The sequence below is a fragment of the Sorex araneus genome, chromosome 2 (genome assembly GCF_027595985.1).
Source record: "Sorex araneus isolate mSorAra2 chromosome 2, mSorAra2.pri, whole genome shotgun sequence".
Classification (NCBI taxonomy): domain Eukaryota; kingdom Metazoa; phylum Chordata; class Mammalia; order Eulipotyphla; family Soricidae; genus Sorex; species Sorex araneus.
In genome coordinates, this window is record NC_073303.1 from 119,823,174 (window position 1) to 119,842,515 (window position 19,342).

A 19,342-nucleotide genomic window follows, 5' to 3' on the forward strand; every position below is an offset into this window, starting at 1 on the left:
TCATTACTTTAAGATCATGACAGCACTTGTCCATGATCAGACTCTTAACTTATAGTTAAGAATGAGGCACTTTGGCCAGGCCCATCTCGATGCCAGGGTAGCACATAACTCACCACTTGCCCTGGGTCCGTCTCGTCCCCCGTTGGGACACTGCCTTTTAGAGGGCTAAGAACTGAGGGCAACCAAGGCTACAGTCAAGAAAGCAGATGCCCGGGAATTAATAATATTCAAAGCCAATTAGATCCCAATTGCAAAGGCATATTAATAAATGTCTTTCTTTGGACATTTGGACATTCAAAGGACTTGCTCTGAATACGCTATGCAAAGGACTCAAGGAGAAGAGAAAGACATTATTTACAAGACATTATTTACAGAACACTAAGAAGCTACAAATAAACACAGAGGAATGGGAGCACTGTGATGGGAGTAACCCAATAAACCTAAATTACCTGAAGCTATGTAATCCTACAGTTACTTAAAAACAAATATTAGTGAAATCATTCTACAGTCACAATACTTTTCAGTGACAAAAACTACATAACTCAATCTGTCACGGTTTGGCCATATCAATCATATGCTTTCAGTTCTGGAGATGAACTTTTCCTGAATGGTACAAGTGTGGCAGAGGCATCTGGAAGTCACAGGGAGGGTCTGTAACCTAAAAGAAAGAAATTTGGGCCTAAGCTTGTCTGATGGTTATTTTAATTGACGAAATGAAGATATGTGATGTAAAACCCTGCTAATTGAAGTGTGGTCCAAGGACCAGGAGCTCTAACTTCCACTGAGTTTCCTAGAAATGCATAAGCTCAAGTTTACCCCAGGACTCCTGCATTTTAACGTGTTTTTAAAAGATGGAAGTTCCATTGTCAATGGAGGGCCTTTCACCTAGGTAAAATTCAACTTAAATATGAACAGAACTGGTTAATGGTCACTTGTTTCCAGTATGAATGAACTGCTAATTTGTGAGAACCAGTTCCTCAGTGTAGATATTACAGTAGAAGGCAAATTGCCATCCTCCGTGAATGTGATGGAGAATTGGAATGCCTGTGTCTAAGGTTCCTTTCTGCCTGAGTGATGTTAAGAACATGAGACAGAAAGATTGTCTAAGTTCAAAAAGAGTACCTTTATAGTACGTCTGTTTTAACAGCTTGAGTCTTTACAAATGGAGTGATTTGGTGTACCCTTACTTTAGCTTTCACTTGTTAAGATGGGGCAAATAATAGTATCACCGTACTCATACTGTGTACCTCACTTGCCTTACAGGGACATTGTGAGGATTAGAACGTGATCCTAAGTATAGAGCCAGGAGTAAACCTTGAGTACTGTGAAGTGTGACCCCAAAAAAGAAAAAAGCAGGAGGTGGGAGTTAGGGGAAGGGGAAGAAAGGAAAAGGAGTAAAATCACTTGGCACAGTAGATTTTTAGTAAACAGTAGTTGCTATGCATGATCATGAAATCCCATTAATCGTCAATTTCTCGAGCGGGCTGAGTAACCTCTCATTCATCCTTTCCCTGAGATCTTAGAAGTCTCTCTTGACTAGGCCCTCCCAACGATGTCACACTGGGGGCTCTTTCAGGGTCAGGGGAATGAGATCCAGCTTATTACTGGATTTAGCATATGAATACACCATGGGAAGCTTGCAAGGCTGTGGGCAGGAAACTCTCAGAAGCTTGCCAGTTTCTCCCATGGGAAGAAGTAGGCTACAAGATGTCACTTCTGGGACCTTGCTTTTAAGTCTCTGGGTGCTGACCGTTGGTGGGATTACACACACCTGGGTTCCTCTGCCGGTACCTTCGTGCATGAGGCCTGTCCGAACGTGTGGAGATGGGCCTCGAGCATGGCTGTAGCTAGGTTCCGGTGGTCTTCGGCCACCGGGAGCTCTGCTCTGGGTGGGGAGGGCAGCTGGAGCCCATTCCCTCCAAGGGGCCCTGGGGAAGACAGCCAGGCGTGGGCCAAGGGACTCTCTGCATCACTCTCTTCTGGGACCTTGCTTTTAAGTCTCTGGGTGCTGACCGTTGGTGGGATTACACACACCTGGGTTCCTCTGCCGGTACCTTCATGCATGAGGCCTGTCCGAACGTGTGTAGAGGGGCCTCAAGCATGTCTGTAGCTAGGTTCCGGTGGTCTTCGGCCACCGGAAGCTCTGCTCCGGATGGAGAGGGCAGCTGGAGCCCATCCCATCTGAGGGGCCCTGGGGAAGACAGCCAGGCGTGTGGGCAAGAGACTCTGCCCTATTATTCACAGGATAAAGACTATTTTAATATTACTATTATTCAGGATAAAAACTTCAAAGTCATGAAAAACTTACATTTAACTTTGCAAAATATTAATTTTTTAACTATCTTGTTAACTCCTGATTACTTTCACACTAAAAGTAAATGTGAAGAAGTCTTCTGAAATCTAACTGGGTATGGGAAAAGTTTCAGAGAAACTGAAATGCATTATTATTGATGTTAGTGATAATAGAAAGTTAATTTAAAGTTGTCGCCATGGTGACTTTCCAAAATGGTGAATTATTAGCTGTAAACTTTCTTGGCAAGCTATACATGTTTAGAGACTGACATATGAAGTATGATATTGTTTCATGTCTTATAAAAATTTAGAAAATACATATATTAAGCAGTTTTTCTCACAAGGAGAATGAGATTGAAATTATTCTTCAGTCCAAATTGTTGTGAATTTATCTTTCTCCCCTTTTTTGTCAATTCTACATGCCCAGAAAATAAGATAAACTCTGAAATGCCAGCACATTCTGGCCAAATAAGACTGAAGACTTCTTTGTTTTAATTAAAGGAATTCATCATATATTTCGACATTGCTGGCCTTCACCAAAACACATGGTAGAAAGTGTTGCAGTTGTTTCCTCTTGAGCAGTTCTTTCACCTAGAGACAAAATAACATGCCTCCACAGAGAATGGGTGTACACTCCTTATGCCAGTGCTTATCAATCACACCCACTTCTGCTTCTTGCATCAAAAGATCCGGCTGCTAGGGTGCACATCCTCTGGGAAAACAAGAACTTCTTGGTGTGCACCATTTCCTCCTCAATCTTCACCAGTCTATCATATACATAAGAAGCTTCTCCTCTTTCTCCAGCACTGAGTGTAGAAATAAAGTATCATCCATCCTTCCTCTCTGCCCTCCCTTTCTCCTTCCCTTCATGTAGCTTATCTGAGGACTGCCTCGCGCCTCATATGGCAAAGTATTAAAGTTTTCAGAGCAAAAAATTGAAATGACACTACAGTTATTCATTATGTTAGAATAATTCTCAATCCTGTTGCAACATACAAATCTACAACTTATACTTAAATTTGTTTGTCTACAGATGTCTCCTACCTGAGCTTTCTTTTTATTTACCACCCCCCCCAAGAGGAGATTTAGTAAAATCTGTTTTATGGACTTTTAAAGATGTTTGCCAAGAGGGAAGTCTGGAGTGGACCTTTTTAATGAGGCACTTAGGGAACTATATTAACTCCTTGAAGCCATGAGGATGCATTTTAGTGGCGTCCAGCAATAACACTTATCAGCAGTATTTTTGCATATAAAGCCCAATCAAGCCAGGAGTTTAAAATAGCACCCTAGTTGCCAAACTTTATAGAAAGGTAGTGACTATTACCCTGGGACAATATGGCTTTGCATTGAAAACAATTGCCCCCATAAATAGAGCTTCCTATAGGCACACATACTTCTGTCCGAGGATTATACCTTCCTAGAGTTCTTTGTTCCTGGGAAGAAATTAACAGCACATTTTCAACTGTATTTTTTTGGTGTATTTTAATACCTCTACTTTCAAAAGAGAAAAATCAATGAAACTTCAGATCTTGAAACCTTCTTTTCTTCCCTGGACTGTATATCAAGTAGAAAAGATGCACATTTTAATTGTGTTTTAAAACACTTTGGAAATCCACAAGTCAGAAACAGTCACTTCTAATCTGTTTTCTTTAATCATTTGTGTGAAAAGAGATGAAACCCGTAGGGTATATAAACTGTGTCTGGTTCCAATTGTGTTTCAGCTATAAAAAGTCAGCGCTTCCTATGAGCATTATCAGACAAAATAAATAAAGTATCAAAGACAATTATTTTATTAACTTGAAAAAACACAAACTCAATTGAACATTTCTGCAGGTTTTAGTAAAAAAAAAAAAAGAGAAAAACTAATGAAAATCAGTCTTTCTTCTGTGTGCATTTTTCTGAAAAAAAAAAGTGATATTTTAAAGCCAATTTTATGTCAGTTTAGTCAGTTTAACTAGTTTAGGTTAAACTCCAGAATATTCTTAACCTTTCATTAGAAAGCTAGAGGAAAAGTAAAATTAACAATCCATTTGTATTACAATAGTAAGTATTCCATGAGAGTGATTAGTAGAGTCTAAGTGTAATTTTCATTAAAGGATGTGGCATAGCATCTTTAGATTTTTATTTATGAAAAAAAGAAAAAAATATTTTTACACAATTATTAATTGTTTAGACTTGCTGCTTTGGCTGTGTGGCAAAAGTTTTAGTTTCAAATTTAGTTTATGTTTGCATTTGTATGTTTGTGGCTCTTACAGAATATTTGGAACAAAACATAGACCTGTGATAGACCTCTGGATTGCCATTGTGTCATACTTAGTTGGGGCTGTATGTTGACCTTATATACATTTCAGCCATGATTCAGAGTTTTTCAAGGATAGCATCGTAATATGTTATCAACCACCTAATATGGAGCTCAACAGGAATATGAGGCTCTTTTATGCCTGTTTCCTAAGTGACATTTAGATAACTTGATCTTATTATTGGAATATTCAAACACCAACTTCCAAAATTCCAGTATTCCATTAATATTCCAATATAATACTGCAATTTTGTAGTAGGTGTTCCATGCCTGAACTATACAGTTAGCTGCCTTTGGTAGACATTCACTTGTGGAATCTCTTCAATGTACAGACCTCTCAACTCACCACAGAGTCAGAACTCAGTGTGAGGACTGAGTCATCCAGAGTTTTCAAAAGCCCCACAACTCTTTCTGATAGGCATTTCTGGCTAAATGGAGCTGTCACAGAACTATTGATTTATCAACATGGTTTAAAATCTCAAAAATTAGTCTTTTATGAATTCTCAAACTTACGAGTTAGAGGAGGAAGCTGATTGAAAGAAGTTGAACCATAGAATAGTTGAAGGAGTTATTATCTTCAATGCTAGAAAACAAGAATAAGGAAGTGGTCTGTGACTTGATTTATACCATAAAATAGCCCTGCTGGTGACCAATTGGTTTTCTTTCTTTTTCAATAATTAACATCTTGGATTTAATGATAACACTCATTTGTATAAATCAACACTCAACTTGTCATAAGAGTGCATTGGCTCCTTGCATCTGAGTGTCTTAGAAATAATGACTTTAGTATCCTACCCATACTAATTTTCAGAATAAAACAAGAGTGCATATTATTTTTGTTCCTGTTCTCGTATGGGGGAAATGGGAACCAGCTTCCCCTCAAAGAGCTCACAATTTTGTGAAAGAGTAAACAAAAAAAAGTGAGTCTGGGGGCTGGAGCGATAGCACAGCGGGTTCTAATCCCAGCATCCCGTATGGTCCCCTGAGCACCGCCAGGGGTAATTCCTGAGTGAAGAGCCAGGAGTAACCCTTGTGCATTGCTGGGTGTGACCCAAAAACCAAAAAAAAAAAAAAAAAGTGAGTCTGCATTGTAAGAAATCCTCTAATTATTCTCACAACTTGATTTTTGTTAGTGCTTCATATTAGTAACTGAGATCAATCCTTTAGGTATATTATCTGATTTCTTTCTCTTGCCATATATATGGAAACATTTTTAACACTTATTTGCCAGATAAGGATAATGGGACTCAGAGGTAATATAGAAGGTTCCACAGCAAGTGTATGGCAGAGCACAGCTCTAAACTGGAGCGGAGTAAGAAATTCTTTAATCTTAGTCAAGCCTCTGTGCCTAGGCATCAGGTCTGTGTTGGGCCTGATAAAGTAGCCAATAGACATTTCACTAATGTGGGAACCCATTTCCCCTGCTTTCATCATTATGTGGCTGCCATTGTTTCTGCAACACTGCACTTAGCTACTAGAAGCTTTCCTCCCCACCTATCTAACAGCCATTTTGATTCATTGTAGTCAAACATTTGGCTTCCACAGTTGAGCATGTTTGAGCAGTTTTTCTACAAGGTGCATGAAGTAAAATTTTAGTTTCAAATTTGTTTTGTTTCTAAGAGCATTTGTTTATTTTCTGCTGCTCCTTGTTCTATAATTCAGTGAGAAAAGGAAACGTGTTTGGGGCTGGGTGTTAATCTCTACTTAGGGGAGCTACAAGTCTGCATGCCAAAATGGGATTGGGAGCTTTTATAGGAATGACATTAAAGCACTTCTATTTCTGAGGCTTGCTAGAGATCACTGCACTTTTCCCTGGGGAAGCTGGAGAGTTTTATTCATGCAACGCTTTCAACAGCATGGAAATATGTGACCTAAAACTTAACACTTCATCATTCCCAGCCTCCTTATTCACATTTAGTATAATTGCCGGGTCCCCTCTCACTGCTCAGAAGAGGGAATCATCAAGTGGCTATGGGGAGAGTTTTGACATGTCTGAGTTGAGAAGAAAATTCCCAGCAGTCTTCTTTTCCTTCCCAGTGGCTGCTTCAATTAAGAATATGCTAATTCTTTGACTTTCAGTTCCCTGTACCTTTCTGCTTATTTCTTGAAGAAGGTAAGCTTTGCATTTGTCACTGTATGTAGCACCAATTGCTATGAGACTGTGTATGTAACACCAACTGCCATGAGAATGTGTACAATTCTTAGCACATTCTACATTGAACTAGTGTGCTCAACTTTTTGGATTTTGTGCAAGATATGACGTGAAGATTTTAGGAATAGAGAAAGAGCCACTAAAGCAGTGTCTTCACTGGTTTCTATATCTTTACTCTAGGTTATAGGTAGATGGTCTTCAAGGGATTATTTAACTCAGATTCTTTCAATAAGAAGAAGGCTAAATATAGGACACTGATTATAAAAATATGCCTACATTAATATGTTTATTGTAAATCTAAGGATGAAAACATGTTAATTTGCCCATTTTTAAGTATATTGTCAGAACCTAGGGATTCATAAAATTTTGCTATAATGGAATGCATCAAATACCTAATTTTTACTTCTTTGGTGAGTTACATACTAAACAATCTAAGAAATATACAAAGCAATGCAAGTTTAAAGTCCTCTACTGTTTCTTTCCCCACCTTAGTGTTACTACAGCAGCACATAATTCAAAAGCACCTTTTCAGTGATTTGCTTCCACTGTATAAACCTAAATATTAAAATTAAGTCATATTTTTAAAGACTATTTTACGATTAATATTTAACTTATCTATGTGACATTGTAAATCTTATATAGTTCCTATATTGGTGTGTAAAAAACAAAGCAGGGTACTTTTCAGATGCAATTTTGTGGCTTTCAGATATTTTGATTCAATTTGAAGACAGGAATATTTAAAATTATAGTTCCAGTGATTATAATTCAATTGAGAAATAAAAATTACTTACCTACAACTCTGTAAGAATTGTGTTTTAATATTACTTCTGAATGTTATTTAAAAACTCCAAAGGACTTTGTGTTCTTCCTTTCATCATCACTTCCTTCCTTTTTTCCTTTTTATTTGAACTATAGTAAAACAGAGTGCCCAGTGTATACTAGCACACCAGTAGTTTTTGAGGATTCCCAAATACAGCACAATTTCTCTCCTCATGGATCTCATATCTGGTTAGTAAGACAAACATGTGGATTGAAAAATTTATTAAACTTTAAGTATGGCTATGGGATACTTTCTGCAATTGTAAAGAACCAAAATCTGGAATATCAGTGGTATCTTAAGGCTCTTTGGCAGAGCCTGGCAAGCTACCAGTGGTGTATTTGGTATGCCAAAAACAGTAACAACTAGTCTCACAATGGAGCCATTACTGGTGCCCGCTCGGGCAAATTGATGAGCAATGGGATGACAGTGATACAATGAATATCATCAACATTAAGGAAACTACGGTTTTCCCTGTCACTGTAGAGAAAATTATTTTGAATACTCAGCAGGTAGAGCATTTACCTTGCATGCATCCAGCCCGGGTTCAATTACTCTGTCCCGCTCGGAGAGCCTGGCAAGCTACTGAGAGTATCTCGCCCACACAGCAAGCTACCCGGGTCATATTTGATATGCCAAAAACAGTAACAACAAGTCTCACAATGGAGATGTTACTGGTGCCTGCTCGAGCAAATCGATGAGCACAGGATGACAGTGATACAGCGATACTCAGCAGCCATGATAGGATTCCCTAAAGTGAAGAAGAGAGCCAGATTCAGATTCAGGTGCAGAGGTTCATTTACCAGCCCTCCTATGTAAGCCTTCTTTCTGAAACTCAATATCCATGCCAGAAAATTATGGTCAAAGTATATTTCTAGATTTATTAATTTTTTAATTAAGTGTTAAAAATTTTAAAAGCCAAGAACCTGACTAAGAAATTATCTGAGAATAATCTATCTCCAAAATAGTAAAATTAGTAGTATTGGTAATAATATAAAATAATATCAGTATGGTTTGATAACTTGTAATATTCTGATGATCTTCATTAAAATATTTAAATACGTTTAAAATACTCCATTATCTACTATTTTAGAAACATTTTCAGAAGTAAGCTATGAAGTGCTTACTGGTTGAACCTCTTAACCAGATTTAATACAAAAAGTTCTACAGACATGAATGTCAGATTTTACTGGAACGAGCATTAGAAATCTGCCTCATGGAGGAAAATAGCGGAAAACTATTGTCAGTATTTGAGAAAATACTGTGTGTGAGGTGTAAAAGAAAGATGGATCTACTTTTAAAGAATTTCTTATTTAGAGTATTAATAAATGCTAAATGTGAAAAGAGCTTCTCTCTGAAGTAACAACTGCATCTCATCTTCTTTTGTAGGGGTTTGGAAATCCCTCGGGTGAATATTGGCTGGGGAATGAGTTTATTTTTGCCATAACCAGTCAGAGGCAGTACACACTCAGAATTGAGCTAATGGACTGGGAAGGAAACCGAGCCTATTCACAGTATGACAGATTCCATATAGGAAATGAAAAGCAGAACTACAGGTAAGTTCAGCTTCCATATAGCTTCCCTCTCTCGTAAACCTAGCAATTTACAAGTTTTACCATAGAAAACATGGCTCAAATTTCAGAGGATGGGGAACTAAATGACAAATGATATTATTATTTTTGATGTTGTTATTAATGTGTAGAAAATTAATATTTGTAAATATTGACAAATATTTTACTCAAAATCAGTGTCTTGAATTAATACCCTCAGAAGATTTTATAAATTTAAATTTTATCTGTATTTAACATAAAATCTATTTAAGTACTATGCATTTTATTTGTATTGAACATTGGCTTATAATAGTGTAAATGATTATATCTTTTAGTGGGACAGTTTTGGCACACCACATCCACCAACAAAATGCCAATATCCTTCTGGTATTGTTGATAGGACGCTTTCTGTTTGCTTCTCTCATTGGTAATCTCAGTTCTGTTGCAAGCAGAAGGATTTGTTTCTGTTGAACATTATCTATTCCCTTGCATTTGTTTCTTTGTATACCAAGTGTGAGATCGTTCTGTTTTATTCTCTTCCTGACTTATTTTTCTCTTAAAATGATGTGCATCTACTTCTTTATATTTTGTAACAAAATGCAAAATTCCATTTTTCTTATAGCTGAATAGTGTTCCATTGTGGATATACACCACAATTTCTTTATCTACATACCAGCTTGCAGAGCCTGGCAAGCTACCCATGGGGTATTCATTCAATATGCCAAAAACAGTAACAAGTCTCACGATGGAGACGTTACTGGTGCCCCTCGAGCAGAACGATGAACAACGGAATGACAGTGCTTCAGTGCTACATACCGTTGTTGGCTACTTGCATTGTTTCCAGATCTAAGATACTGAAAAAGAGCACACAATGAGCAGAAGTATAAAATGCCTTTTAAAATTACTGACCAAAAAAAAAAAAAAGAAGTAAAAAAAAGAAAGAAAAATAAATAAATAAAATTACTGACCATTTTTGTTATTGTTGTTTGGAAAAAAGCAGCTAGGAATGGAATTACTAGATTACATGGAAGTTCTATTTTTAAATTATTGAGAAATAGCCTATTTTCCATAGGCTATCAGAGGTATGAATTTATATAGTATTTTTATTTTGATTTGCATTTCTCTGATAATAAGTAATGCTAAATATTTTCCGATGTGCCCATTGGCTATCTGTATGTCTTCTTTAAAGTATCTGTTCAGCAATTTTCTCCTTTTTTTTAACAGGATAGATAGCATTTTGTTATTGAATTTTTATGAATTCCATGTATATATTTTTACCCTTTTCAGATGTATAAAGTACAAATATTTTCTTCCTTTCAGTAAAATATTGCTTTGTGATAGTTTTGTTGGGGTGACTCTTAGCTCTGTGTTCAGGGACCCATGTAGTATGCAGGATATTGAACTTGGACATGCACTCAGCATTTTGAGCCCAACCATCTATTTATTTTGTTTTTGCTTTCCCTACAAATGGAGTTGAATCACTGAAGATACCTCTGAAGCAAAGGTCATCAATATACTATGCATGCCTATATATGGCTTATGATTTTGTGAATCAGAGTCTGCCATGATCATCTTTGATACATTTCAGATCAACTTTTTACATGGTGTGAGACAGTGCTCAAGTTTCATTCTATTTGGCATGTGGCTATCCAGTTTTTAAGAACAATTTGATAAAGAGATTTTCTTTCTCTATTTTGTGTTTTGTGCTCATGTGTTATAATTTAACTGTTCATACATCTGATGATTTAATTCTGAGCTCTAATTCTGTCTCATTGATCTGATTGACTTGTCTTATTTGTTTTTCCATTACCACACCCTTCTGATAACTTGAGCTTTTCTGAATAGTTTAGTATTGAGTAAAGTGATGCCTTTTCTCTTCTTTTTTTCTTCGACTTGCTTTGGCTATATAGGAGCTTGCAGATCTGTGCAAATTTTAGTAGTATTTGATCTGTATCTTTGAGAATGCTAATTAAATTTTGATAGAGTCATCTTTAATCTGAACAGTGCTTTGAGAAGAATAATAGTTTTAATACCAATTCCTCCAACACCATGAACATGGAATATTATTCCATTTCTTGTATCTTCTTCTATAGCTTTTAATAATTACTTCCAGTACTTAATATGGGCTGGAGCATTGGCACAGTGGTAGGCCTTTCATGAGGCCAACCCATGTTCGATTCCTCCGCCCCTCTTGGAGAGCCTGGCAAGCTACCGAGAGTATCTCGCCCACACAGCAGAGCCTGGCAAGCTACCCATGGTTTATTGGATATGCCAAAAACAGTAACAAGTCTCACAATAAGAGACATTACTGGTGTTCGCTCTAACAAATCGATGAGCAATGGGATGATAGCGGCAGTGACATTACTTAATATATATACATGTATATGTATATGTATACATATATATATATATTTCAGCTCCTTTGTTGAACTGATTTCTAGATGTTCTTAATTGCAACTGGAAATGGTACATCTTTTTCCTTTCACATATTTACATATATTAGCATAAAAGATTTTTGTATGGTTAATTTTAGTGCCTGCCACAATGGTGTATTGATTTTTCCTTAGAGATTCTCTTGGTGAAGATTTTAGAGTGTTCTGTGTATATTATTATGTCATCTACAAAGAGAAATAGTTTTCCTCTTTTCCAATTTGAATACCTTTTATTTTTCTTGACAAATTGCTATGCCTGGGCCTTCCAGTACTCTGTTGAGCAACAGTATTGAGTGTGGAGATCCTTGTGCCAAAATTTAGAGGAAAAAATTTTAAGTTTTTGCCATTAAGTATGATGTTAGCTGTGGAATTATCATATATATGGTCTTTGCCATATTGAAGTAAGTTCTTCCAATCTTCATTTTGCTGAGTTGTTTTTTTCTTCTCACCCTATCATAAACAGATATCAAAAGATTTCTATGTTGATTTGATATATACATTAATTATTTTCTATATGATCAGCATCCCTTGCATCTCTAGAATAAATCCCACTTGCTTTCTAGTGTATGATCTTTTAAATGTAAATTCAGGTCAGTGAAATTTTATTAGTTACGTATGTGTCTTTGTTTAATTAGGTATTTATAAATTTTTTTAAATGCTGTCTCTTTTTGCTGGTTAATGCAGATTTTGTAGAAATTGTAAGAATTATGTTTCTTCAGTATTTTTGGAAGGGATTATAAACAATGTGTAATAAGCTGTCTTTGAAGTTTCAGTAGAATTCACTACTGAATTTCAGTAGAATTCACTACTAATATCTATGGGATCTGAACTTTTGTTTGAGAGGGAGACTTTTGATTACTGTTTCAGTTTCAGTGTCCTTGTTTGTGAAGGGCCTCTTTAGTTTTTCTCTTTTCTCCTGATTCATTTTTATAAAGTTGGATAATCCTAAACTTTGGTACATTTCTTCCAGGTTCTCCAGTTTAATGGTATAAAGTTTTTCATAGTAGCCTTAAAATAATTTGTATTTCTGTTACCCATCCTAAATTCCCTTTTGTTTCTGATTCTAGGGTATTTTATTTTTAGTAAATTTTTTGTAGGGGTCAAACTAAAGATTTGTCAGTATTATTTTTCTTCCAAACAACCAGCTGTTGGTTTCATTAATTGTTTGGTAGTCATTTTGATTTATCTATCATATATTTCGATTGTGATTTTATTATTTCTTTCCTTTTGCTTATTTTGCTTTTACTTCTTGTTGTCTTTCTATTGCTTAAGATGTGAGGTTAGATTGCTTAAGCCTTTCCTTCCTTCCTTCCTTCCTTCCTTCCTTCCTTCCTTCCTTCCTTCCTTCCTTCCTTCCTTCCTTCCTTCCTTCCTTCCTTCTCTTTCTCTCTTTCTCTCTTTCTCTCTTTCTCTTTCTTTCTCTTCTTTCTTTCTTTCTTTCTTTCTTTCTTTCTTTCTTTCTTTCTTTCTTTCTTTCTTTCTTTCTTTCTTTCTTTCTTTCTTTCTTTCTTTCTTTCTTCATTATGCCTAGTTCTGTGTGAGGACTAGTGCTGAGCTAGTCTGGACAGCAATTGGGGTTCAGAATTACAAAACCTGGAGAGTGATTGTGGCTCTGTACGTGGATGACTACTAAGAAGTTGTGGTCACGTGTGCTTGGAGTAAACAGTACATACTGGTCTGGTGGTCCTGGACTACAGACTCAGGAGTCACTGTTTCTGATGCTGGAAAGTGGCAGTGGTGGCAAAATCCAGTGCGCCTGACCTGCAACTGGAGGCCACAGTCACAAGTGCCCAATAGCAGTTGTAGCATTAATTTAACCTGAGTATTTCCAGGAGTTTTGTGTTTGTCAGCACCTGGCAACAACTGTACTGTTTTTACTTACACTTTATTTGTCACCTTTTTATGTCTCTTTTGTGGTAGGTTGTTCATAGTATTGTATATATTTAGGAGTATAAGTTCACAGCTCTCCACTGCGTGATGTACCACCAAAGTTATAATAACCTTTTACCACCGTCCTTGGAATCACCAGCACTTTAGAGCCATGGTTTTGTTATCAAATGCAGCATATTCTTTTATTGTTGTTTTGTTTGTTTGTTTTGTTTCTGTTACATATATGAATTAGATCACCCAGTATTCATCTTTCTTCTTCTGACTTACATTAAGTTATATTTTCATCTTATCTTAAAAGTACAATTGTTTTTGAATGAGTTACAGACAATATTAGATAAAGCTTTATGTAAAAGATAAAAATAAGTATAAACATAATACATCACTGCAGATATAAAACAGACAAACTATGCTTTTCATTGTTAGCACCTTTTTTTTCATTTGTTGACTTTTTACCCATATTTTCCCTTTTTTTCCCATTTTTTTTCCATTTCAGTTGCATTCAGTTGCATCTGGAAGGAAAACCTCAGAAGATATAGTTAAGGAAGTAATGTAGTGTGGTAAATTCATCTAATTTTACTTCCTTATAGAAATTCTACTAATCACTGGTGATGTTAGTGACAACATATCTAGTTTCTGAGACTTAGAGTCGAATTTTGTAATTAAGTCACTGAACAAGTAGAGCATCACCAGGTGTGACTCAAAAAGGCAAAAAGAAAAAGTTAATGCAATGTTTGATACATTGCAAGTCTTTAGTAATCATGTGTGACTATTTTTGACAACCAGTAAATTAGAGTTGCAGTGATTTTTTTTAACTCTCAATATTGCCACTGTTCTGCATTGATCTTCCAAACACAATTGTATGCATTAAAGGTTTGGCACATTGTTTTAAGCCCAACACAATGATAACAACCAAAGTTTTCTGTTTTCCTTCCAACCTGTGTGGTCATCACCTCATAATTCAGCTGCCCCTGCTGCTTATTTGTCTTTCTGGGACATACCATTCTTTAGGAGTTTGAAGTTACAGCTTTTTCACAGCACATCTCATTTTATTTTAATAGATCATGTATGGGATTAAATCCTTGGAGACATAATAATCATTTTCTTTGCAACAGTGGTGATGTCACTACAACAGAGGATGACAAATTATCTAAAGATTTGATAGTCTCATGGGAGGGAGGGAGGGTGTTCATAATGACAACTCAAGAAACCTAAGAACAGACATTTATAAAATGCAATGGGCTGTAAGAAATGTTCCACGGAGGTCAATATTTTGAGCCTTTTATAACAAGAAAACCACTGTAAAACATCAGGGGTACTCTTATGTAAATGTTTTGACCTGAAATTTGAAACTATATGAAGCTTGGCTAATGTCAGGAGTCTGACAATAGGACTAGCATATAATTAGTCTAGTCTTTTTCTAGGCTCCTGGTGAATATGCTTTGGTTCTTCTCCAAAGTGTTTCTCAGTTCTCAGTAAGTAGAGGTGTATATGCCTGTGTGTATGTGTTCGTGAATGTGTTTGGGCTTGCATACAGGGTTGCACACTTGCTGCTAAGATTGGAGTTATATTAAGGGGACAGAGAGTGTTTGGGTAAGTTTAGCAGAAATTGTACACCCCAAAACAGGTTTCAGGGACTCAGAGTAGAAATGTTATGCCCTCTATATAAGAGAGAAAAATACTTCCTCTCAGAGTATCCCCATGGCCCCCATTTAGCTTTTTATTATTATTATTCAATGTCATGTGATCGTGATCTTCATTCATACAATGTATGTCCAGGAGATGAAGGTTAATTCTGATAGAGGGAGAGAAACACTGGGATGCCCATTTTTCTTTTAAGAACTGTAAACTTGGAGAAGCAGAACTATAAATCCAAAAGGAACTTAATCATTTAATTCCAAACTTCTGGTTTTAAAAGAAAATAAAGCTCAGTTCCAGAAATATGCAATATTTTGCCAAGGAGAGGGAAATCATTAAATATGGGATATTTGATTCCTACCAAGTTCCGTTTGGTTCCCACTCTGTAATGCTGCTGTAATAAAGTTGGTGACTGTAGCCCATTCTCTTCTAGTGAGAAATAAGCAAAAAATCAGCCTTAAATCACTGGCTTCTTCTGCAATTTAGTATTAAGGTTCACACTGACATCAGATAGGAAATTAAAGCTTATTTCTGCTGAAAACTTAAGCTAAGCAAATGCTAAAATGGGGTTACTTTATGCCTTTCTGTTTGTTTGTTTGTTTGTTTGGGGGCTACCCCTGGCTATGCTCAGGGCTTATTTCTAGCTCTGCACTCAGGGAATCACTCCTGGCAGGGCTCAGGGACCAAATGGGGTGCTGAGGATCAAACTCGGGTCAGCTGTGAACAAGGCAAGTGTCCTATGAGCTGTTTTACTTCCAGCTCCTATTTTATACTTTTGAAGATCAAGCAGAAACTTAGAAAGGGGTTATACCATTATATTATGACTTTCTTGTTCTATCAATTTGTTCATTCATGCCTAATACAGATTCCCTAATCCAGCAAAACTAAGTGTCACTCACAGTTGTTTTATTTGCCTTTGAGTGCTTTTCTTCCACTCCCTCTGAATTGAGTTGCCCTTATGTAATAAATTATTCAAACTATGAATAACAACATTTGTGGAACATTTATAATTATATAAAATGATTTTAACTTTTGGGGCTGGAGCGATAGCACAGAGGGTAGGGCATTTGCCTTGCATGCAGCTGACCCAGGTTCAATCCCTCTGCTCCTCTCAGAAAGCCCGGCAAGCTACCAGGAGTATTTCGCCCGCACGGCAGAGCCTGGCAAGCTACCCATGGCGTATTCAATATGCCAAAAATAGTAACAGGCCTCACAATGGAAACCTTACTGGGACTCGCTCAAGCAAATTGATGAGCAATGGGATGACAGTGATACAGTGACAGTGATTTTAACATTTTAATAATGTAATTCTCATTAGGGCATTTTGAGGTGCATTTTATTAACCATGTTTAAAACATGAACAAATGGAAGCTTTGACCAATTGATTTAAGTAAAATCAAGATTATGGATCTCATGCTAGATTTTTGAAACTAATTTTACATGTTTTAAAATTTGTTCTTTTATCACTTAAATTATAACAATTCTGTTGAATACAAAAAGATGTCATTTTTCAATCTATACGAATACAAATCTTCTCAGAGAGCCCTGCATGCTACTGAGAGTACCCCGACCACAGGAATATAGCCTGGTAAGCTACCCATGGTATGTTCGATATGCCAAAAACAATAATGATAGGTCTCATTCCCCTGACCCTGAAAAAGCCTCCAATGATTGGGGCAGAGGAATATGGAGAGGTTGCTAAAATATCAGGGATAGGAGGAATAGACATTACTTGTGCTGGCTTGAGTAAACCGACAATGAGATGACATTGATGACAGTTGTGATGAATGCAAATAGCTCCTACTAATCAACTTTGAGAAATTTGTTTTTCTTACTCCATAACATTGTATCCAAAAATATCAATTTTATCACTTGTCATCTCGTTATTCATTGATTTACTCCAGCAGGCGCCAGTAATGTCTCCATTCATCCCTGTTGCTTACTAGTGTAGCCCAATTGTGCCTGTTTGCTCTGGGATCATGAAGAGCCTCAAACTGTTTATTCAGGGTCTTGGTGAAGAAATATGACCATCTTTTAGGTGGGCGGCCACGCGGTCTTTTTACATCTCGTGGAATCCAGTCAGTAATAGCTCTAGTCCAGCGGTCGTCACTGAAATATATGCATACATATATATGTATATATATATTTGAGGAATTACATAATTGCTTTAATTCCTGATATAATAATTCCTTATGTATGCATATAAATATGTAAATATTTTATATGCAAATATTTATAAATATATAAATATTAATATATATCAAAAAATATACTTTCTTAAAATTGACTCCACCTAAGCATGTTATATAAAGTAACTGCCCCCTCATTTCCTACAAAGCTAGATTATTGCTATGTCTATTTTTACACTTGACCTTAGCCAAAAGGCTGAGAAGTGATTGCTAATCAATTTTTTGTTCAGCGTTTATTGAATTGCAATCATATAGATGGCTTTGTTCTAAACTTACAATGCTGCTGCAAAACACTTACCATGAGCATGCATATATTGATACACCATTGATACACCATTGTCTCTAGATTTTCTCATTGACTTCACCAATTCACTCTTGCCTCTGTTTCATTGTTACTGGTTTTGGCATACGAATACACCATGGGCAGCTTGTCAGGCTCTCCCATATCGGCAGGAAATTCTTGGTAGCTTGCCAGGTTCTCCGAGAGGTAGAACTAGACTGTAAGATGTTTCTTCTGGGAGCTTGGTTTTATAGTCTCTGGATCTTGGCCGTTGATAGGATTACATGGTTCCTTGTTTTCTGTTAGCATTATCTCAGGATTTGTTTTCTATTCTATTCCCATTCAATTATAGTTTATTATAGTCTCGTCTGTTCTAGTCTAGTTTATTATAGTTTAGTTTGTTATAGTCTATTGCAATCCTGGTTTCTTTGTTCATCAAATACGAGATATAGGTCACATCATATTTGTCTTTCTTTTTCCTTGTTTCACTGAGCATGATGCCCTTCAACACCATCGAAGTTATAATAAAACTCAGGTTTTATCTTAAAAAAAAATTTTCCGCTTTCAAAATTCATTTAGAATTTGGGAGTTTTTTTTAAAAAATATAAACAAAAATGCATTTTTCACATTCTTTTTTTTTCTTTTTTTTTAATAATTTATTTATTTTTAATTAGAGAATCACCGTGAGGGTACAGTTACAGATTTATACACTTTTGTGCTTATACTTCCCTCATACAAAGTTCGGGAACCCATCCCTTCACCAGTGCCCATTCTCCACCACCCGTAAACCTGGCGTCCCTCCCACCCTCCCCAAACCCATCTCCCCCCCACCCCACCCTGCCACTGTGGCAGGGCATTCCCTTCTGTTCTCTCTCTCTAATTAGCTGTTGTGGTTTGCAATAAAGGTGTTGAGTGGCCGCTGTGCTCAGTCTCTAGCCCTCATTCAGCCCGCAACTCCCTTCCCCCACATGGCCTTCATAGACTCAAAACCAATCTTGAAAGAAGGTCTAAAGGGGCTACTGTAAGACAAGGAGGAGCCCCATAAGAATAACAAATCCCACAGAAAGATGACACAAAACCACATCACAATAATCTCTCTCAATGTCAATGGCCTAAATGCACCTATCAAGAGACACAGAGTGGCTAAATGGATCCGGAAATTAAACCCAACATTCTGTTGCCTGCAAGAAACACACCTGAACAAACAGAGTAAACATAGACTCAAAGTCAAAGGATGGAAAACAATCCTCCAAGCAAACAACCCCCTGAAAAAAGCTGGAGTGGCCATCCTGGTATCCGACAACATAGATTTTAGGATGAAAAAGATCAAAAGGGACAGCAAAGGTCATTTTCTGTTTATCAAGGGATATGTACAACAGGAAGAAATCACACTCTTAAACGTATATGCTCCTAACAAATGACCGGCTAAATATTTAAAACAACTCCTAACAGACTTCAAAGAGGACATCACTAACAGCACAATTGTAGTCGGAGACTTCAATACGGCCTTATCGCCTCTAGATAGATCCACAAGAACAAAACTCAACAAGGAAACACTGACTCTGAAAGAAGAAATAGAAGAGAGAGGCCTAATAGACCTATACAGGGCCTTACACCCCAAAAAGAAAGAATACACATTCTTTTCCAGTGCACACGGAACATTTTCTAAAATAGACCATGTACTGGGCCCCAGAACATACCTCAATAGAATCGGAAAAATAGAAATTGTATCAACCATTTTTTCAGACCACGATGCGCTGAAGATAGAAGCTAACCACTCACAAACACGGAAAATCAAATCAAACA

General features: G+C 36.7%; 1 protein-coding gene across 2 annotated transcripts in view; it reads left to right on the forward strand.

Annotated features, from left to right (window-relative positions):
- ANGPT1 (angiopoietin 1) overlaps nucleotides 1-19,342 on the forward strand; it is a 278,618-nt gene that overhangs the window by 212,782 nt on the left and 46,494 nt on the right. For both annotated transcript variants that reach the window (XM_004607673.2, XM_004607674.2), the window contains exon 7: nucleotides 8,950-9,116. In XM_004607673.2, coding sequence (XP_004607730.1) covers nucleotides 8,950-9,116 — 167 coding nt within the window. The remainder of the gene's footprint in view (nucleotides 1-8,949; nucleotides 9,117-19,342) is intronic.